This window comes from Podarcis filfolensis (genome assembly GCF_964270895.1).
Source record: "Podarcis filfolensis genome assembly, chromosome: Z".
NCBI lineage: Eukaryota > Metazoa > Chordata > Lepidosauria > Squamata > Lacertidae > Podarcis > Podarcis filfolensis.
Genome location: NC_139617.1, coordinates 24,318,542 through 24,335,006, shown reverse-complemented (window position 1 = coordinate 24,335,006; position 16,465 = coordinate 24,318,542). Strand labels below are relative to the sequence as shown.

General features: G+C 41.0%; 1 protein-coding gene across 1 annotated transcript in view; it reads left to right on the top strand.

Moving 5' to 3' along the window:
• The window catches only part of SMARCA1 (SNF2 related chromatin remodeling ATPase 1), a 47,340-nt gene that overhangs the window by 13,533 nt on the left and 17,342 nt on the right, over nt 1-16,465 (top strand). The window contains exons 7-18 of the mRNA XM_083595848.1: nt 71-226; nt 602-733; nt 1,694-1,762; nt 2,322-2,431; nt 3,508-3,734; nt 4,546-4,667; nt 5,182-5,334; nt 6,776-6,908; nt 9,569-9,717; nt 9,934-10,053; nt 12,298-12,408; nt 12,544-12,657. Of these exons, the coding sequence (XP_083451974.1) occupies nt 71-226; nt 602-733; nt 1,694-1,762; nt 2,322-2,431; nt 3,508-3,734; nt 4,546-4,667; nt 5,182-5,334; nt 6,776-6,908; nt 9,569-9,717; nt 9,934-10,053; nt 12,298-12,408; nt 12,544-12,657 (1,596 nt within the window). The remainder of the gene's footprint in view (nt 1-70; nt 227-601; nt 734-1,693; nt 1,763-2,321; nt 2,432-3,507; nt 3,735-4,545; nt 4,668-5,181; nt 5,335-6,775; nt 6,909-9,568; nt 9,718-9,933; nt 10,054-12,297; nt 12,409-12,543; nt 12,658-16,465) is intronic.

Here is a 16,465-nt window from a genome sequence, read left to right as displayed (position 1 = left end):
TCCAAATGAGTTAGGTGGCCCTATTCAGCTTACCTATCTAGAAGTGTTTACCATGTTCATTTTTCATTAGGCTGCTTTTATCCGTGATGTTATGATGCCTGGAGAGTGGGATGTGTGTGTTACCTCCTATGAAATGGTAATTAAAGAGAAGTCTGTTTTCAAAAAATTCAACTGGAGGTATCTGGTGATTGATGAAGCCCATCGAATCAAGAATGAAAAATCTAAGGTGAGCCTAAGCTTTATTTCTGTAGATACCTAGAGAAATACTACAGAATACTAGGATAGTGGAAAAATCTGGTAACTCTTGAATGGAAGGATAACTTTTTGTACACTTTGAGAAAATAGGAAGCAATAGGAAGTAAAAAAATAGGAAGTTAAAAAATAATTCCTTTCAGAATGGCAGGCAGGGAAAAAATGAAGAATTTAAAACACTAACTGTTACATCTGAACTATTAATAATGCTTGTAATTATTATCTTAGGTTATGGGAGTTTGGAGCTTCATTTTGAAATACTTTGTATGTACTTTCATTTGTATAAAATGTATCCTGGAGTATGGTAGTAATGTAGTAGTAACAAGTGCTCTTCTAAAAAATTTCCTAGCTCTCTGAAATTGTTCGAGAGTTCAAGACAACAAATCGGTTGCTATTAACAGGAACTCCCTTACAGAATAATCTTCATGAACTATGGGCATTGCTCAATTTCCTTTTGCCTGATGTCTTCAATTCTGCAGAGGTGAGATTGTACATTATGTTAAAGTCCTATTTTTTGGTTTTGCACACTTTATATGGTAAACTAACTTTTGCCAATAATTTAAGTTATCTTTTTATCATATTATAATGGTTTACATTCTTAAGAGAAGGTAAATGAATAGAGAGGGAAGTTAGGAAAAAAATTATGTAGCAGATTCTTAATACAGCGGTACCTCTGGTTGCGAACACAATCCGTTCTGGAGGCCCATTCGCAACATGAAAAGAGTGCAACTCGCAGTGGTGCATCTGCGCACAGGCAGGTTGTAATTCGCCGCTTCTGTGCATGCGCGTGACGTCATTTTGCGTTTCTGCGCATGTGCGAGCGGTGAAACCCGGAAGTCGCCGTGGGGCATAACCTGAAAGAAAGTAACATGAAGTGGACGTAACATGGGTATGACTGTACTGTTACATGGTGAAGTTGCATAATGAGCAACTGAAATGGTCAGTGTGGGTAGAGGACATTTTACAGGAGGAGAGGGACTAAATCGTCATTGCATCTTTCAGATGCAAGTATTAGTTTATAGTATTGGTGTATCTGAACTGCATTGTTTCCTATTGACTTAGCTTTTAGTCAGTGTAGTCTACACGAGCATTTGAAGGGAGGGGTAGGTGGAACTGCTTTGAGAAGTTGGTTCAGCCACTTTGGGCCACATTTTAAGTGGATCTGCACATTATATGAGACACAGGGATGCTTTTCACAATTTGTAACAACATTTGCTTGTGCCTGTTCACGTACGCCCCCCTGCTAGTGATGCACATCCATGGCAGAAATATAATAATGTCAGGGCATAGGTATGCTTTACTAGATGTTAAAGAAGGGAAGAACTTGACACACTGTTTCCAGTGGACAGCTTCGTTTCTAGTTTACTAAAATTTCCCCTTGAGTTTTGAAAGTACAAACACAGTAACAACAAACCCAGTAACAACAACATAACTTTTACAGGACTTTGATTCATGGTTTGACACTAAAAATTGCCTTGGTGATCAAAAACTTGTAGAGAGACTTCACGCGGTAAGTATGGCAATTCTGCTTTCTGAAATAAATTTAATTTCTCTTCCATTGTATTGTACGAATAGTATATTATTCTTAGCGTAACATCTTAATGTACATTTCTGAGAAATGTGTTGTGTATATTGTGATGTGATATAAGACAGAATTTGTGGAATTCTGGTGAGGCAGCCATTTGTTTACTATGTATTAACATAACTATTAATGTGTGCCTTTGTGTCTTTTCCCAACAGAAGCAAAGCATCCAGTTATTTATACTATACACTCAGTAAATGTATTTAGAAGCGCATCTTGAAACTTCCCTTTCACAATTTGTGATACCAAGGTCTTTAGGAGATACATTCTGTGTACGGGGCTTCTAGTTGCTCCTGTTGCTCCTAGAAACACCATGAGAAATGGTCATGTATTCTGCATGCTCTCCCACCTCAAGTAGCCTCAAAAAATTAGCATTAGGAAAAGGCATCACAAGAGCAGTATAAGAAGTCTAGGACACTGGCAAAACAAATACTTGAAACGCAGAGTTGTAGCAATGTGTAAAATGTGTTGATGTGTTGATTTTTAGGTTTTGAAGCCATTTTTGTTACGGCGTATAAAAGCTGAGGTGGAGAAGAGCTTGCCACCTAAAAAGGAAGTAAAAATTTATCTAGGACTCAGCAAAATGCAGAGGGAATGGTAAGATTCTTTTTTAAAATTTAATTTAAAATCAGTCTATTATACTGGCCTAACATAGTGACTATAACATATTAACAGTAAAGACCCGCTTCAAACCTACATATGATTTAAGCTACACATTCATTAAATTGCCTTGGGCAAGCTACCACATCTCAGTCCCAACCCCGCACCTTAGTCTGTAATAGAGAAATAATAGTACTGACCTACCTTACAGTACTATAGTAAATATTACTGAGACAATGTATGTGAAGCACTTTCTACACTTGAAATGTACTATATAAATGCTAAGTATTATAATCCATACAGGTATCTATGTAGATGAAAAATAAAACCAATTCCCTATGTTCTGTCTGTGTTTTATACTCTGAGCTGTCACCTCAGAGAAACAGAAGACAGAAACTTGGTTTCAGGATGAGATGAAGCAAGGCCATTCTACATGGTGTGAACCTTAGGTATAAAAACAATTTTTCCTCAGTTCTAACATGGAACTAAGGAAATTTGTATACAGAGAAAGAGTGGAATGGTGTCAGAGATGCAGTCCCTCCCTGTAAGCCAGGAATTGGCTTGCGGGTGTGTGATGAAGGAGGCAGCATATCTCTTGGCTACCACTTTAGTATCCAGATTCAGTAGCTTTGGGGCAGGAGGTTGTGTTTGAGCTAAGCTGGACATGGGTATTTGTGTTTCACTATGGTCGTGTAGCAGGGCTTCCTGCCCATGCTTGGCCCATAGTAGCACTTCAGGATAAACTCAACTGGGGGCTTCAGAATGTGCAGAAACTTGTCCCATTGTTTCCTATCTTTCTCCTAGTCTGTGCTTGGAGTGGCCTAGTCTGTGCTTGGAGAGTCCCCAACCACTGTCAAATTTGATGGGTGTGCAGCTAGTGCTAATGAATCTTTGTTAGAATCACATTTTGCAGAAAAATAAAATAATATTAGAGACGTAAACCACACTTAAATAAATGCCAGTTGCCACTGTGTAAATACGTAAAGCACTGGGATTTAGATGCCTTCATATTTGTATGCTTTCATACGTCCAAGGACAAAGAGTTGTTTTTAAATTGTCCAATAACCTTTTAGGTATACCAAGATTCTAATGAAAGATATTGATATCTTAAATTCGGCTGGAAAAATGGATAAGATGCGGCTGTTGAACATTCTGATGCAGCTGCGGAAATGCTGTAATCACCCATACCTCTTTGATGGTGCCGAGCCTGGCCCACCGTATACCACTGATACTCATCTTGTGACCAACAGTGGCAAAATGGTTGCTCTGGATAAATTACTATCAAAACTCAAAGAGCAGGGTAAGAAGGGCTTGTTATGAGTCACTGTTCATTTAGAAATGTATTTCGTCATTGTGGCGTGACCAAGTAAACGGAACCCTGGGTGAAACTATGAGGGAAAGAAATTTTAAGGTTCTCTGGTGGATCCCACTGAATGAAAAGGGGCAAATGGGATGCATTTCTGGATGCAGCCTAGATGGGGAAAAACCTGGAGTCAACTGTGAAAGAGTGCAGATTTAGTTCCCACTGCGGGTGGGTCTATGAATTTATCCCTTTTAATTTATCCATCTATTCATATGGCAAAGAATACAGTGCCTAAAAATGGGGACCTTAAAGTAATGTATTGGGAACAAACCCTGCCATTACTCTTGTAGAAGACCTGGCCTTCAGCAGGGCAGCCCAAGGTGATGTGCAATATGTCTGTGTTCTGCAGAGGCACATATTGCACCTACCCAGGGTTCTACACCTTAGCCAAATAGATGTGTACAAAGTGGTATTTTAAATGGACGAAAAGTAGTGGGCTGCAATTATCAGGATCCAAAATTGAGAAGACCAGTTGTTACTGCTGTAGACCTTTGGGGTGGAATTCCTGAGACTAGGGAGATGCCAGTGAAGCAGAAGACATCAGATTGGAATGGGGAAACCTAGTTTTTAGTATGGGGAAGGGACTTGGGAAGTTATAGAGGGGAAGGAGCAGTACCAGAAGCTGTAGAAGAAAGGATAGAGTAAAATGGAGAGGCAGTGTATGGGACAGAGAACACACTTTTATTTAATATAAGTGTAAGTTCAGCAGTGTGATGAATTGTTTTCTTAGAACTTATTTGTCTCTCAGGTTCCAGAGTTCTCATTTTTAGCCAAATGACCCGTCTGCTGGATATACTGGAAGATTATTGTATGTGGCGGGGCTATGAGTATTGTCGATTAGATGGGCAAACACCGCATGAAGAGAGAGAGGTGAGGATTTATGTAGCTCATTGGATTTTCATTCCATTCTATCCTGGAGGCATGTTGGAGCCTTGACAGTAGCTGTCCAGTTGCTCTTATACGGTGGCTAGTCATTTCTCTGTTGGCATTTAAGCTTCCCTGAGTGCTATCTTGCTAAATAAGGATTTCTTTTATGGCATGCCTTATAAACAGGGATTGATCTAGGGTTATTAAATGGTCCTTTGAGTTTCTTTCATATCATTCAGTCTTCTAATTGGTGTTTAAACAGTCAAGTGAAAGATGCATTTACACAGTACCTGTGAGGAATAAGCATCTAGAAGGTTATCTGTGATTCATTGGTTCAGGGGGCCTTGTGGTACTAGTGAAGTTGAAGGAAATTATTTTGATTCATGGTGATCTTACTTTGTCCATATTTAGCCCAACAGCTTTTCCAGGGAAAATAAGCAACTTTTGCAATTTTAATACCCCATAAACAGGTTATTTTCATGAAATCCCCGCAATTTAAATTGTTTTCCCTTTATAGGAAGCAATAGACACCTTTAATGCTCCCAACAGCAGAAAGTTTATTTTTATGCTGAGTACAAGAGCTGGAGGCCTGGGGATTAATTTAGCAACAGCTGATGTTGTTATCCTCTATGACTCTGACTGGAACCCACAAGTCGATCTACAAGCAATGGTGAGTACTCTTGGTATGTCTCATGCAAAGCTAGAGTTCCTACTGTAGTGACAACAGGATAGTTAGAACTGATAGGCTGTGCCGGTGGAGCTGAGAGGCAGGCTTGGAGCAATCTTTCAGAGAGCCAAGAGCCTAGGAACCTGGCTTTGGCTTGCTTCATGTGTAATAACAAACAGGTGTGGGTGAACATAAGAGGAAGGGGAAGCACCTGGGCCTATCTTTCATAATACCAAATCATGGTTGGTGTTAAAATCATAAAATCATAGTTGGAAGGGAACCTGAGGATCATCTAGTCCAACCCCCTGCAATGCAGGAGTATGCAGCTGTCCCTTAGGAGATCGAACCTGCGACCTTGGTATCAACAGCACCACACTATAGGTATGAATAGGACCTGCAGCTGTGAGCCCATAACAACTGCAGGGATCCAGGGAAGAAAAAAATGTCCAATTTATTCCCTGTTAAGAGGAGGAGTAGCTGTCTATTCAGTTGTAGATTTGGCAGTGGACTGGGGAATTTATCCCAAGGAGCTATGCAAGAGTTAAAGGATGAAGTGGAGTCTTAGTATCTCAATATAGGGGTCTGTCAAATGCTCATAGACAGAACATAGGTACACACATAGAAGTGCCAATGCAGTGCAGCACATTGTCACACTGATGCATTTGGGCATAGCCACATTGCACAGACCCGAAAGAGAACAGTTAACAGAATATTTCTGAATGTGGATAATGCAGCAGTTGCTAAGCCTTTGTTGACTAGGAAATCCATTTTTTAAAAAAATGGATTTTAAAAAAATGGATATCTATATCCACTTTTCTGCTTTTTTTAAGCACTTAGGCTGTTGTATTTCCTCTAAAATCATAACAAAATAACAAATAAATAATTAAATAAATATTAAAACAGAAGCACATAGAAGCCAATCATTTGGGAGAGCTAAAACACTATTAACAATCTGAGATAGTGGTGGGGAACATGTTGGCCATCAGATGTTGTTGGACTCCCAGCACCCATCAGCTTCTGCCAGGATATAGGACTATGGGTGTTGCAGCCCAGTAAATATCCTTTGGAAGGCTACCTGTTTCCCATGCTTCAACTAAGCTGAAGGCCTGCTGAAAAAGCAAAAGTTTAAAAGTGGTATCTCATGCTGTTAAAGAAAAAAATAAGTAGATTTTGCAATGGCTTGCCCCAGTTCAAGTCTTGGTGCAGCTGCTGCCGTTAAAATGAATTGAGAAAAAGAGAAAACAGAATATGTTAATACATGCCAGCTTTGAAGGACTTCTAAAAATAGGGTAAACAATTAAAATAAACAACAATGAAAAATATTTTCATTTGTGCTAACCTTAATAATTACAGGGCAGAGTGTGGTTTTTTTTTCTTCTGTCAGAATTTCAATTACAGATGTGCCAGGATGCTTTTATTTAAATTTGCTATTTTTGTGATTTAGGATCGAGCACATCGTATTGGTCAAAAGAAGCGAGTTCGAGTATTCCGACTTATCACAGACAACACTGTTGAAGAGAGAATTGTAGAGAGAGCTGAGATAAAACTGAGGCTAGACTCAATAGTTATACAGCAAGGTACTGCGTAATATTTAACTGTTAGTGGCTAAATAGACGCTCACCTGGGGCTCCGGGTGGGCGGCATTTGCCGCATGGCACGGCCGCGGCTGGTCCGGGGAGCCTGTCACCTTCCTACGTGGCCGGGGGAGTGGATGGTCACCTGGTGCCACCCCCCTCCGGCTGCAATGGACCTCTAGGTAGGGGTGGTCAGTGCCTGCAAGGCCCATCAAGGGGAAGAGCATGGGGGCTGAGCCCGCCCCTGGCATATTTAAGGGAGTGGCCAGGTGCAGATCCTCTTTGTAGATCGACACAGGATTTTCCCACCCGCTCAGACTGTTAAGGGATTGTCCATTGGGGAAAACGCGCAAGCTTGCTATGGCTTATGTGGTTGCCATATTCGGGGATAGGGAGGAATTTTCTACAAACGAATTGGCCAGCTTGCAGGTTTTTGCCTACCTCATAGCATCCGTCACAACTTTGGTGGATAAGGCATTGGGTGAGTTCTTTGTTTTAAGGGAACCCTGTTAGAGGGGTCCAAGAGGAGTGACTGTCTGGGAGTCCACAGGGAGACAAATAGGCCAATTCAACTCTCCCAATGGCGGCCTGTGCAGTGTCATGGCACCCAATCCATGTTGGGGGCGACTTAGCAGCACAAGGTTGACCCCACTGAGTTCCTATCAGGTAGCAGGCAGGCTGCCTGTTGCTGGATACATGCCCATTGCCATAGCCAAACCTCCTTTTCTGTAATCAATAAAGTTGTGGCATAATTCAACTCAATACCAGTCTCTTGTGTCCATTCTGGAGGCCCTCCCTGCACCGGCCGCGGTCATCATGTGCCTGAGGCGGCAAATGTTTGTCATGAAAAGGAAGAGATAGTTAGATAGATATTCTAGTAGAGTGTTTTGCAATGCACCTAGGAAACCCAGCTTTTAAATTTTTTTTGCTGGGCAAGCTGCTATCTGATCATCTCTGTTTCGTGTCATAAAAAAGAGTCACAGTGCCAGTTGTCATCCCACACACAATTATTTTGGAGAGATGAGTGAGTTGTTATACAAACAAAAAGCAATTATTTAAGATAAAATCAGGCTCTTTCGTAGCATGGATATTTCAGCATAGATAATTATTGGCCACTCTTTACTCATTCACGCAGAAGACCCTCAAAACCAACAGGCTTTTTATGGTTAGGATATGTAAAGTGTTACTCTAATCATTGACTTAATGTTAGCAAAGATTAATTTTGTAAAGCAGATTAGAACTTAGCTTTCAGCTGGTGAAAGCTCTATTGAAGTAGTTGAAACTTTGTGACTATGAAACATTATGTAGGTCAGGCATCCCATTTGTTATCAAGTTTTTTTAAAAAAGAAATAAAATATATAAATGCTGGGTGGGCAACATAAAACTCATAAGCCATACATAAGCTCAAGGGATTTTTCTGCAGTCTGCAACATCTTTGTTAGAATGTCAGCTTTTGGATGCTCTAGGCACTTAAGGATTCCAGGGGGATGTTCTAAAAATACTGTGTGAAATAATTGGGATTGGAAACAAAAAATGGTTGTAAAAGAAGACTGTTTTCTTTGCTCAACATCTCTTCTGATTTTGAAGTCATAAAGATTTTCAAAGCCTGTCTCATATTTTTCACATATGAACCAGAATATTGCAAAATAAATGCTTTTGTCCACAAATGTTAGTTGAATGGCCACTGTGGTCATAAAAATATCTAAGTTATGTTAATGTAATACAGCTGAAACACGCTGAATGCTCAGCATCCTTCTATCTTACATTTCTGATGTGCCCCTCAATGCCAAACAAGTAGGCTATGCCTTCCAAATACGTTATGTTCGTTAGCAGTGACAGCAAGGCAGAGGTGGCAAACCTTCGGCCCATGGACCAGTCTTGGCTTGCCACAGAGTCCAGTTTGGCTCATGAAGCCATCTTCCCCAGACTGCACCACCCCCATCAGCTGATGTCACTGGGGTGGGAGGAAAGGATTTAATCCCTTATTGGCTGCATGCCTATTCCTATCATCTGATGAACAAGAATTAAAGTACATTGCAAAAGCCCTGTTTGAAGCAGCTTGTGCTTCAAAAGTCAGTGGATGGGCAGTGACAGCAGTGAGATGGGTGAGCACCTACCCTGCTGCTGCTGCCCATTCTCTTGCTTAAAGAAGAAGCGCCTCAAACAGGACACTACTGTTTCAAGAGGCTGAAATGGGAGTGTAGGGGCTGTTTTAAAGCCTTTGTAAATCTCCCCATGTTTCCCTTTTAAACCTCGGATTGGCCAGGCTTGTAGGAGGAATGTTGCAAAGCCGCACAAGAGATTTTGTCAGGTGAGCATCCTCCCCCACTGGTCAAATTTGGCCAGTTAGGCTGATCCTTATAAGTTTCTGACCCATGGAGCCAAAAAGTTCTCCATCTCTGAAGTAAGAAAAAATGCTCAAGAGTTAGTTTGATGAATCTATAAAATTGCATTAGTTTAATGTGAAGCTTACTTTAGCTCATTACCTACACCTATAGAAATTATTTTTAAAACTTATGCATTTTTGGGTTGTAAATCATGTATTAGGATTCATTCTTACCCCTCTGCCTTACTACAGGTTCTAACTGGAGTCCCTTTATAACTCTGGTATGAAAAAGCTGAGAAGTTTTGCATTAAAACTGTGACTTTGTTTCCTGTGTCAGGGAGACTTATTGATCAGCAGTCTAATAAACTGGCAAAAGATGAAATGCTACAGATGATCCGACATGGAGCAACACATGTATTTGCTTCCAAGGACAGTGAACTGACTGATGAAGATATTACCACTATTTTAGAAAGAGGTGAAAAAAAGGTGAGAGGATTTGGATGATTCTGTATGTTACCATTACTTTCATTGTTGCTCATCTTCTGTCTCTATAAAAATCATCTGCTTTGAATTAAGAAAAAAGAATCAAGTCTGTCTGATTCAGCTTTTCAAGTATCTTATCAAATCAGTTTTTATGTTTTATTGATGAAAAATGGCTTTTCTACAGATTAACTTCATTTTATTTTTGGTGGCCTGCTTTAGACAGCTGAAATGAATGAGCGTTTGCAAAAAATGGGTGAGAGCTCCCTCCGAAACTTCACTATGGACACAGAAATGAGTTTGTACAATTTTGAAGGTGAAGATTATAGAGGAAAACAAAAGGTACCTTTCTGCTGTACTGATAAGTATAAATGTGTTTGCATTGTACTGTTACTGTATTTTTCGCCCCATAGGGCGCACCGGCCCATAGGGCGCACCTAGTTTTTTGGGGGGGAAATAAAGAAAAAAAAATTATTTCCGCCCCAGACGTGGGGCTGGGGCGGGGGAAGCCTGAGCTTCCCCCGACCCCAGCCCCCAGAACAGGCTGCTATCCGCAAGCCTAGGGAGCCCGGCGCGACGTCGCGCCGGGCTCCCATGGCTTGCGGAATGCTGCCCGAAGCCTGGGGTGCGCTCCGCTGCGTGCCCCAGGCTTCGGGATGCAGGCAGCTCTCTGCAAGCCATGGGAGCCTGGCGCGACTTCCCGCCGGGCTCCCATGGCTTGCAGAGAGCTTCCTGAAGCCTGGAGAGCAAGAGGGGTCGGTGCGCACCGACCCCTCTCGCTCTCCAGGCGTCAGCGACAGCAACGCGAAGCCTGGAGAGTGCAGAGGGAGCGCTCCCTCTGTGCTTCAGAGGCTTCCTGTTGCTATCGCTGAAGCCAAGGAGCCTGCATTCGCTCCATAGGACGCACACACATTTCCCCTTCATTTTTGGAGGGGAAAAAGTGTGTCCTATAGGGCGAAAAATACGGTAAGTGAATATAGTTCCACTTCAAACACTCCTAATATTCAGAGCAGGTTATGTAGGGAAGATGTAGGATTTCAATGTACTCTCCCCCCTTTGATTCACTTTACCTATAGCACTTTGTAGGGGCATTAACCAGGCTTAGAGTATATCTATCAAAAAGAAAGAGTCCTGAGAACACATCTTTCTTTTGATGCCTGGAATTTGAACATTCAGAGAAAACAAATGAAGCTTGCTGTAACAAGACACAATTGTATGTTTCACATTAGAAAACTAACTCAGTTCACTTACCTGTTTTTGAGGGAGTCCATAATAATGTAAAATGTATTCATCATGAACACTGTAGAACTGTTGCATATGCAGAGGAAAAAATACTGTAAGACAGAAGTTAAAAGGATATGTAGGCAGATTGAGAGGCCTCTGTTCAGAAAGATACTAGAATGGGATTCTGTCCATAATGTGAGGGAATAATAACTGAAGAAAAGAAATGCATGAAAGCAATCTATCACTGTACGAAATGGGACAATAAAGCTATAAGAGCAGCAAATTATTTCATGGTAGATGTCTAACATTCTTTTAAGAGCCTACAAATAAATGCAGACCTTGGATTGGAAGATTCCGTTAAAGCAAAGAACTGCTAGTTTTCTTAAGTTAAGTGAAAGAAACTTGCTGAAAAGTGAACTCTGTTCTAGAGTTCTGTTATAGTTCATGCAACAGGGCAACATAAGGCCTACCCGCTTCATTTAACGAGGCAAGGATTATGAGCCTGGTTTCAAGTTAATGTGTTTGGAATGTTTTGTTGGTTTCTCTCCTTGTTTGTGAGAGAGGGTTTTTTTAAAAAATAATAATTCACTAATAGTGCAGATTAGGATGTGGCAATGAAGTTTGGTACAGTGGTGCCTCGCAAGACGAAAAGAATCCGTTCTGCGAGTCTCTTCGTCTAGCGGTTTTTTCGTCTTGGGAAGCAAGCCCATTGACGGATTAGCGGATTAGCGCTATTAGCGGCTTTTAGCGGCTTAGCGGATAAGTGGATAAGCGGCTTAGCGGCTTAGAAAAAGGGGGGGGAAAGGAAAAAAACCCCGCAGGAACTCGCAAGACATTTTCGTCTTGCGAAGCAAGCCCATAGGAAATTCGTTTTGCGAAGCACCTCCAAAACGGAAAACTCTTTCGTCTAGCGAGTTTTCCGTCTTGCGAGGCATTCGTCTTGCGGGGCACCACTGTATTTGTGCTGATGACATAATAATATAATTCATGTTTGAATGTTAGCCAGTCTACTGTCTGCTTACAAGAGGAACATGAAAACATACAAAACTTATTTCTTCTGCTTATTCAAAAACTACCAGGTTTCAAAGAGGAGTTGGAAATTAAAAAACAAAACCTGAAAGAAATGCTATTCTAAAGTAACCCCTCTTGAACTAAGTGATTCGCTATTTTATCCATTCATAGCAATGCAGGTAGTTTAATATCTATTGAAACATGCACTAGTCTTCATTCCAGTCTTCTGCATTCTAGTCTTGTCTTAAAACAAGTACCTCTGTCAACAATACCAATTGAGCAATTAAATATGTGCTACTTAGAATTATCTTTTGGTATTTTAAAAAAGTTTTGATCTTATTTGTTTTCTAGCTGAGCATGATGGAATGGATAGAGCCTCCAAAACGAGAACGCAAAGCCAACTATGCTGTGGATGCCTATTTCAGAGAAGCCCTTCGAGTTAGTGAACCAAAAATCCCAAAGGTGAGAGGACAGTTTGGTAGTTCATACTAGTTACACCAACCTCAGCCTTTAATAACCTTTTTTATATAAAAACATGTTGCAACATGTCCAAAGACAAACATGTAGCATTAATGGTATATATGTTTAATTTCAAAGGCTCCACGACCTCCGAAACAGCCAAATATTCAAGATTTCCAGTTCTTTCCCCCACGGTTGTTTGAACTCCTTGAAAAAGAGATTCTTTATTATCGCAAGACCATAGGCTACAAGGTAAGGATCTGTTTTCCTTCCCTTCCCTAATATGAAGCAGGAATGTGGATTTCCATATATCCACATTTTGAAAATGATTAGATGACCTGCTCTTATGTAAATGGGGGACATTATAAATTACATTGTTTGCTCAAGGGTGAAGTGGAGTGAGAGCAAACACAATCAAAAGTGATTTTAACAAGGAAAAGGAGGAGCAGTCTCCTCTCTATGTAAGCTTCTGATCCCAGTTGTGGCTTCCTGCAGCTGCTTGACTTTTAAATTAAACAAAAACATTGGGGGAAGACATTAGAATCATAGAAAGCTTGATCCTAACCCACAAAGGAATAGGGACAGCAGACATTCTGGTGCCTTGAACGTGCCTCAGCAAGAGTGCTGCCATTAAGGCTGTGTGAATATTTTGTGGTGACAGTGATGTCCCCTAGCTACCACCACTACACCCTTCTAGGATTACTGCTGTTGAGCTCCGAGTGCTATTTTGTCAGGTTGGGCCTCCACATTAGTGGTTCTACTGTCTGCCACCTTTGGTCCTGCTTGACAGCTCTGCCCCTACAATTTCTATGCATTGTTTCCAAATAAGCCTTCCAAATTCATCCCATTAAATATTTGCATTTTTGGCACATTGTCAAAAGAAATTCAACCATAGATTACAGTGGTACCTCGGGTTACAGACGCTTCAGGTTACAGATGCTTCGGGTTACAAACTCCGCTAACCAGGAAGTGGTTGCTCCAGGTTAAGAACTTTGCCCCAGGATAAGAACGGAAATTGCATGCCAGCAGCACAGCGGCATTAAGAGGCCCCATTAGCGAAAGCACGCCTCAGGTTAAGAACCATTTCAGGTTAAGAACAGACCTCTGGAACGAATTAAGTTCTTAACCCGAGGTACCACTGTAGATAGATTGTATGAATAGTAATATTGTGCTTAGAAAAGAACAATATGTTGGTATGGTCTTTCATCTTCAAAGGATAAAATCAGAGCTATTTAATTCTATGTTTCTAAACTTTGCTTTTGTGACTGACATGCTTAAATGGAAATATTCAGTAGCTAATTTATATAGTCACAGGCAAAATTACTTCCATGCTTTCTAAAAATGGTTTTACAATGGTAACAATTTGCCTCGTAACATGCTCTATATGAAGCCAAGATTATATATGTGCTGAAATCAGTGAAATATCATTTTGTAAACCAATGTCAGGGATAAGGTAAGCTCCAGTTTCTTGTCCTGAAATAACTGGCATGAAGATATCTCTCAGGCTTCTTAGATATGATGGATAGGAAATGTGTTACTTTTCAATAGCAGTTATGTGAAGTTAAGTATCATTTTAAAATGAATTCAGAAGTGTGTAGTAGAAATGGGCACATTTTCCTCACTACAATAGATATAATTTCAAAGGATTGCTGTGAATAAAAGAAGAAAACAGAACAAAATCAGCGATATTTCCTTCTGAAGAATATATTAGCTACATTTACCTATGTATAAGATCTATGTCCTAAGACTTGAATTCCATTTCACAATCCCAAAAATAACATTATTTTCCATAGTGTACCTGGGATCTTAGTGACACAAATAAAACTATTTGTCCCATCCAGTTGGGGGAGAGGTCATGCGCTCTGGACAATTTCTGATTCCTCAAATTGGTCTGGTGACCATATGGTGTTCAAAAGACAGAACACGTGTGGGCAGAGTAGTGGGCTAGCTCAGTAGCCCAGAACATCAGTCCCACCCCGGGGTCCAAATAGTGTCAGCTTCCTCCAGGAAGAAGTGTCAAGAGTGGTGGGGTGCGGGTATGGAAGTGTCTTCCTTATAGGTCTGACAGGCTATGGATGGAGAGTTACCAAGGTTTTGTTTTTTTAATAAAGTTCTTACTGAGTTTTTATGTATTACAAAAATTACAGTCATCAGATATCTATAAATAAATAAAACTACCAAAAAAAGCCCCACCCACTTCATTCACAGAGATAAACAGGACCAAGACCCCACACTGCAATTCAAGGTGCAATATGAAATATGACAGTACAGTTAATATAAACTTAATAAGCTGTCAAAAGCAGTATGTGAATATTTAATGTTGAATGTGTTATGATGCCCTTCAGTTATTTTTTTTAAAAAAGAAAATACAGAGTTTCTGACTAGCAAATATGGAAAAATTAAAGATTGAATTTCTCCACATAGACTTCAGGATATCCACACCAATATTTTGCTGGGGCCATCTTGCTGGGCTTCTGTGCATTTTTATATCCAAGGAAGGGAAACTAAATAGTCTCAAATTGATCTCTTTTCTGTTGCCCTCTCATCACCTCTAGTTTATGAGAGAGAGAATAATTTACTTGTTCTTTAAGATCCTATTTGACCTGTCAAACAGTTCCAATAGTGTGTAATATGGGCCAAGTGTTTGGGCGTCAAATATCAGCTGTGTATTAATTTCAAAGATATCTCTCTCACAGGCAGAGATTGATTTATAGGTTGGCTTTTCCCACAGCCCTTACTAGGAAAGTTACCAAGTTGGTCACCAGGTCATCCACTGTAAGACATTTATCATCCACAGTCTTATTGGAGAGGAAGGTCCCAACCTCTCGTGTATTATTCAGACTTGGGTGGGGAAGCCATGATATCTTGATCTAACCCTATGTTGCTTTCCTGGGTTCTTTATGCAGCATCAAGACAATTGGATCATTATGGCTCTTCCTTAAGAATCTATCTGAACCAGGAAACTGATTATGCATGGGGGCTGGCTTTGAGGATCTGTGCCTAGTGTCAGTTCAAAGAACAAAGCAGGGATTTTGCTGGTGTACTATCCATCCCACTGCCCAACAGTCTCCATAGCCAAGATGGCCTACTCCAGATAGAGCAGATACCGGGAGACTTCCAGTATCACACTGGGTCTGCCTTAAAAGCACCTGCCTGGGACTTCATGGTCACCATCACAATCATGAGCTTGTTTCAGTACATCACGGCTCAAATGCATGTGGCAAGATAGGTCCTTGATATGCTTTCTGCTATAGTGTGTAGGGAGTATTTTAGTGTTTCCATTGCCATGCATGAGTTATTTCCTGGCAATGCCTGGCTTGACAGTGGCAGTTCTTTCTCCCCCACCCCCCTGCCCATGCCAGGCCATTCCCACAAGGTGGGGGGACTTACTGAGATGGTTTGCCCATAGAGACTTAAGGAATCATAAAGATTACTGAATGCTCTGGGGTATTTTCCAGTTGACATGGCTGGTGCTCTTGTCAAGGCTCTTTTTCAGTTTAGAATGGTGAGGAGGACACAATCAATCCTATATGCCCTTTTTTGGTGACAAGGAACATGTACTACTCCCCCTGCCCCTGTTTTCAGGAGAGTTACAGGCAAGGAAGCAGAACAGGTGACAGCTGGGGTGCGAGTGCCAGAAATCTCATAGAGAATAGCACTGAGCACATGATTGCTGCCATCACTGCCACATGGTAGGCACAAAGTAGGCTTATTTTTCCACCTTTTTCTTATTTTTCACATGCTCAGCTAGCTGCCCAGGAGAGCTTTTCCAAGTGGTTAATGAACTGTTGAGATATGCCCCAAAGGTTATGGGCAATGGAGCATCAGAGTCTTGCTCTGACAAATTTTCTAAGCACTCCGATGGTAAAGTTGTTCACTTTCACTCTGAACTTGATACCACTGTTGATACAGTTTCAGCTGAGGTGTCCAGAGCACTGACAGGTCCAGTTGCATGAGATCAGTTTCAGTGATAATGATTGTAAATGATGCCAGGTGTGGAAAAGGTTGGTGCTTGCCGAAAAGGCCTTGGGGTTCTAATAATCACTGTAGTTGGGGAAAA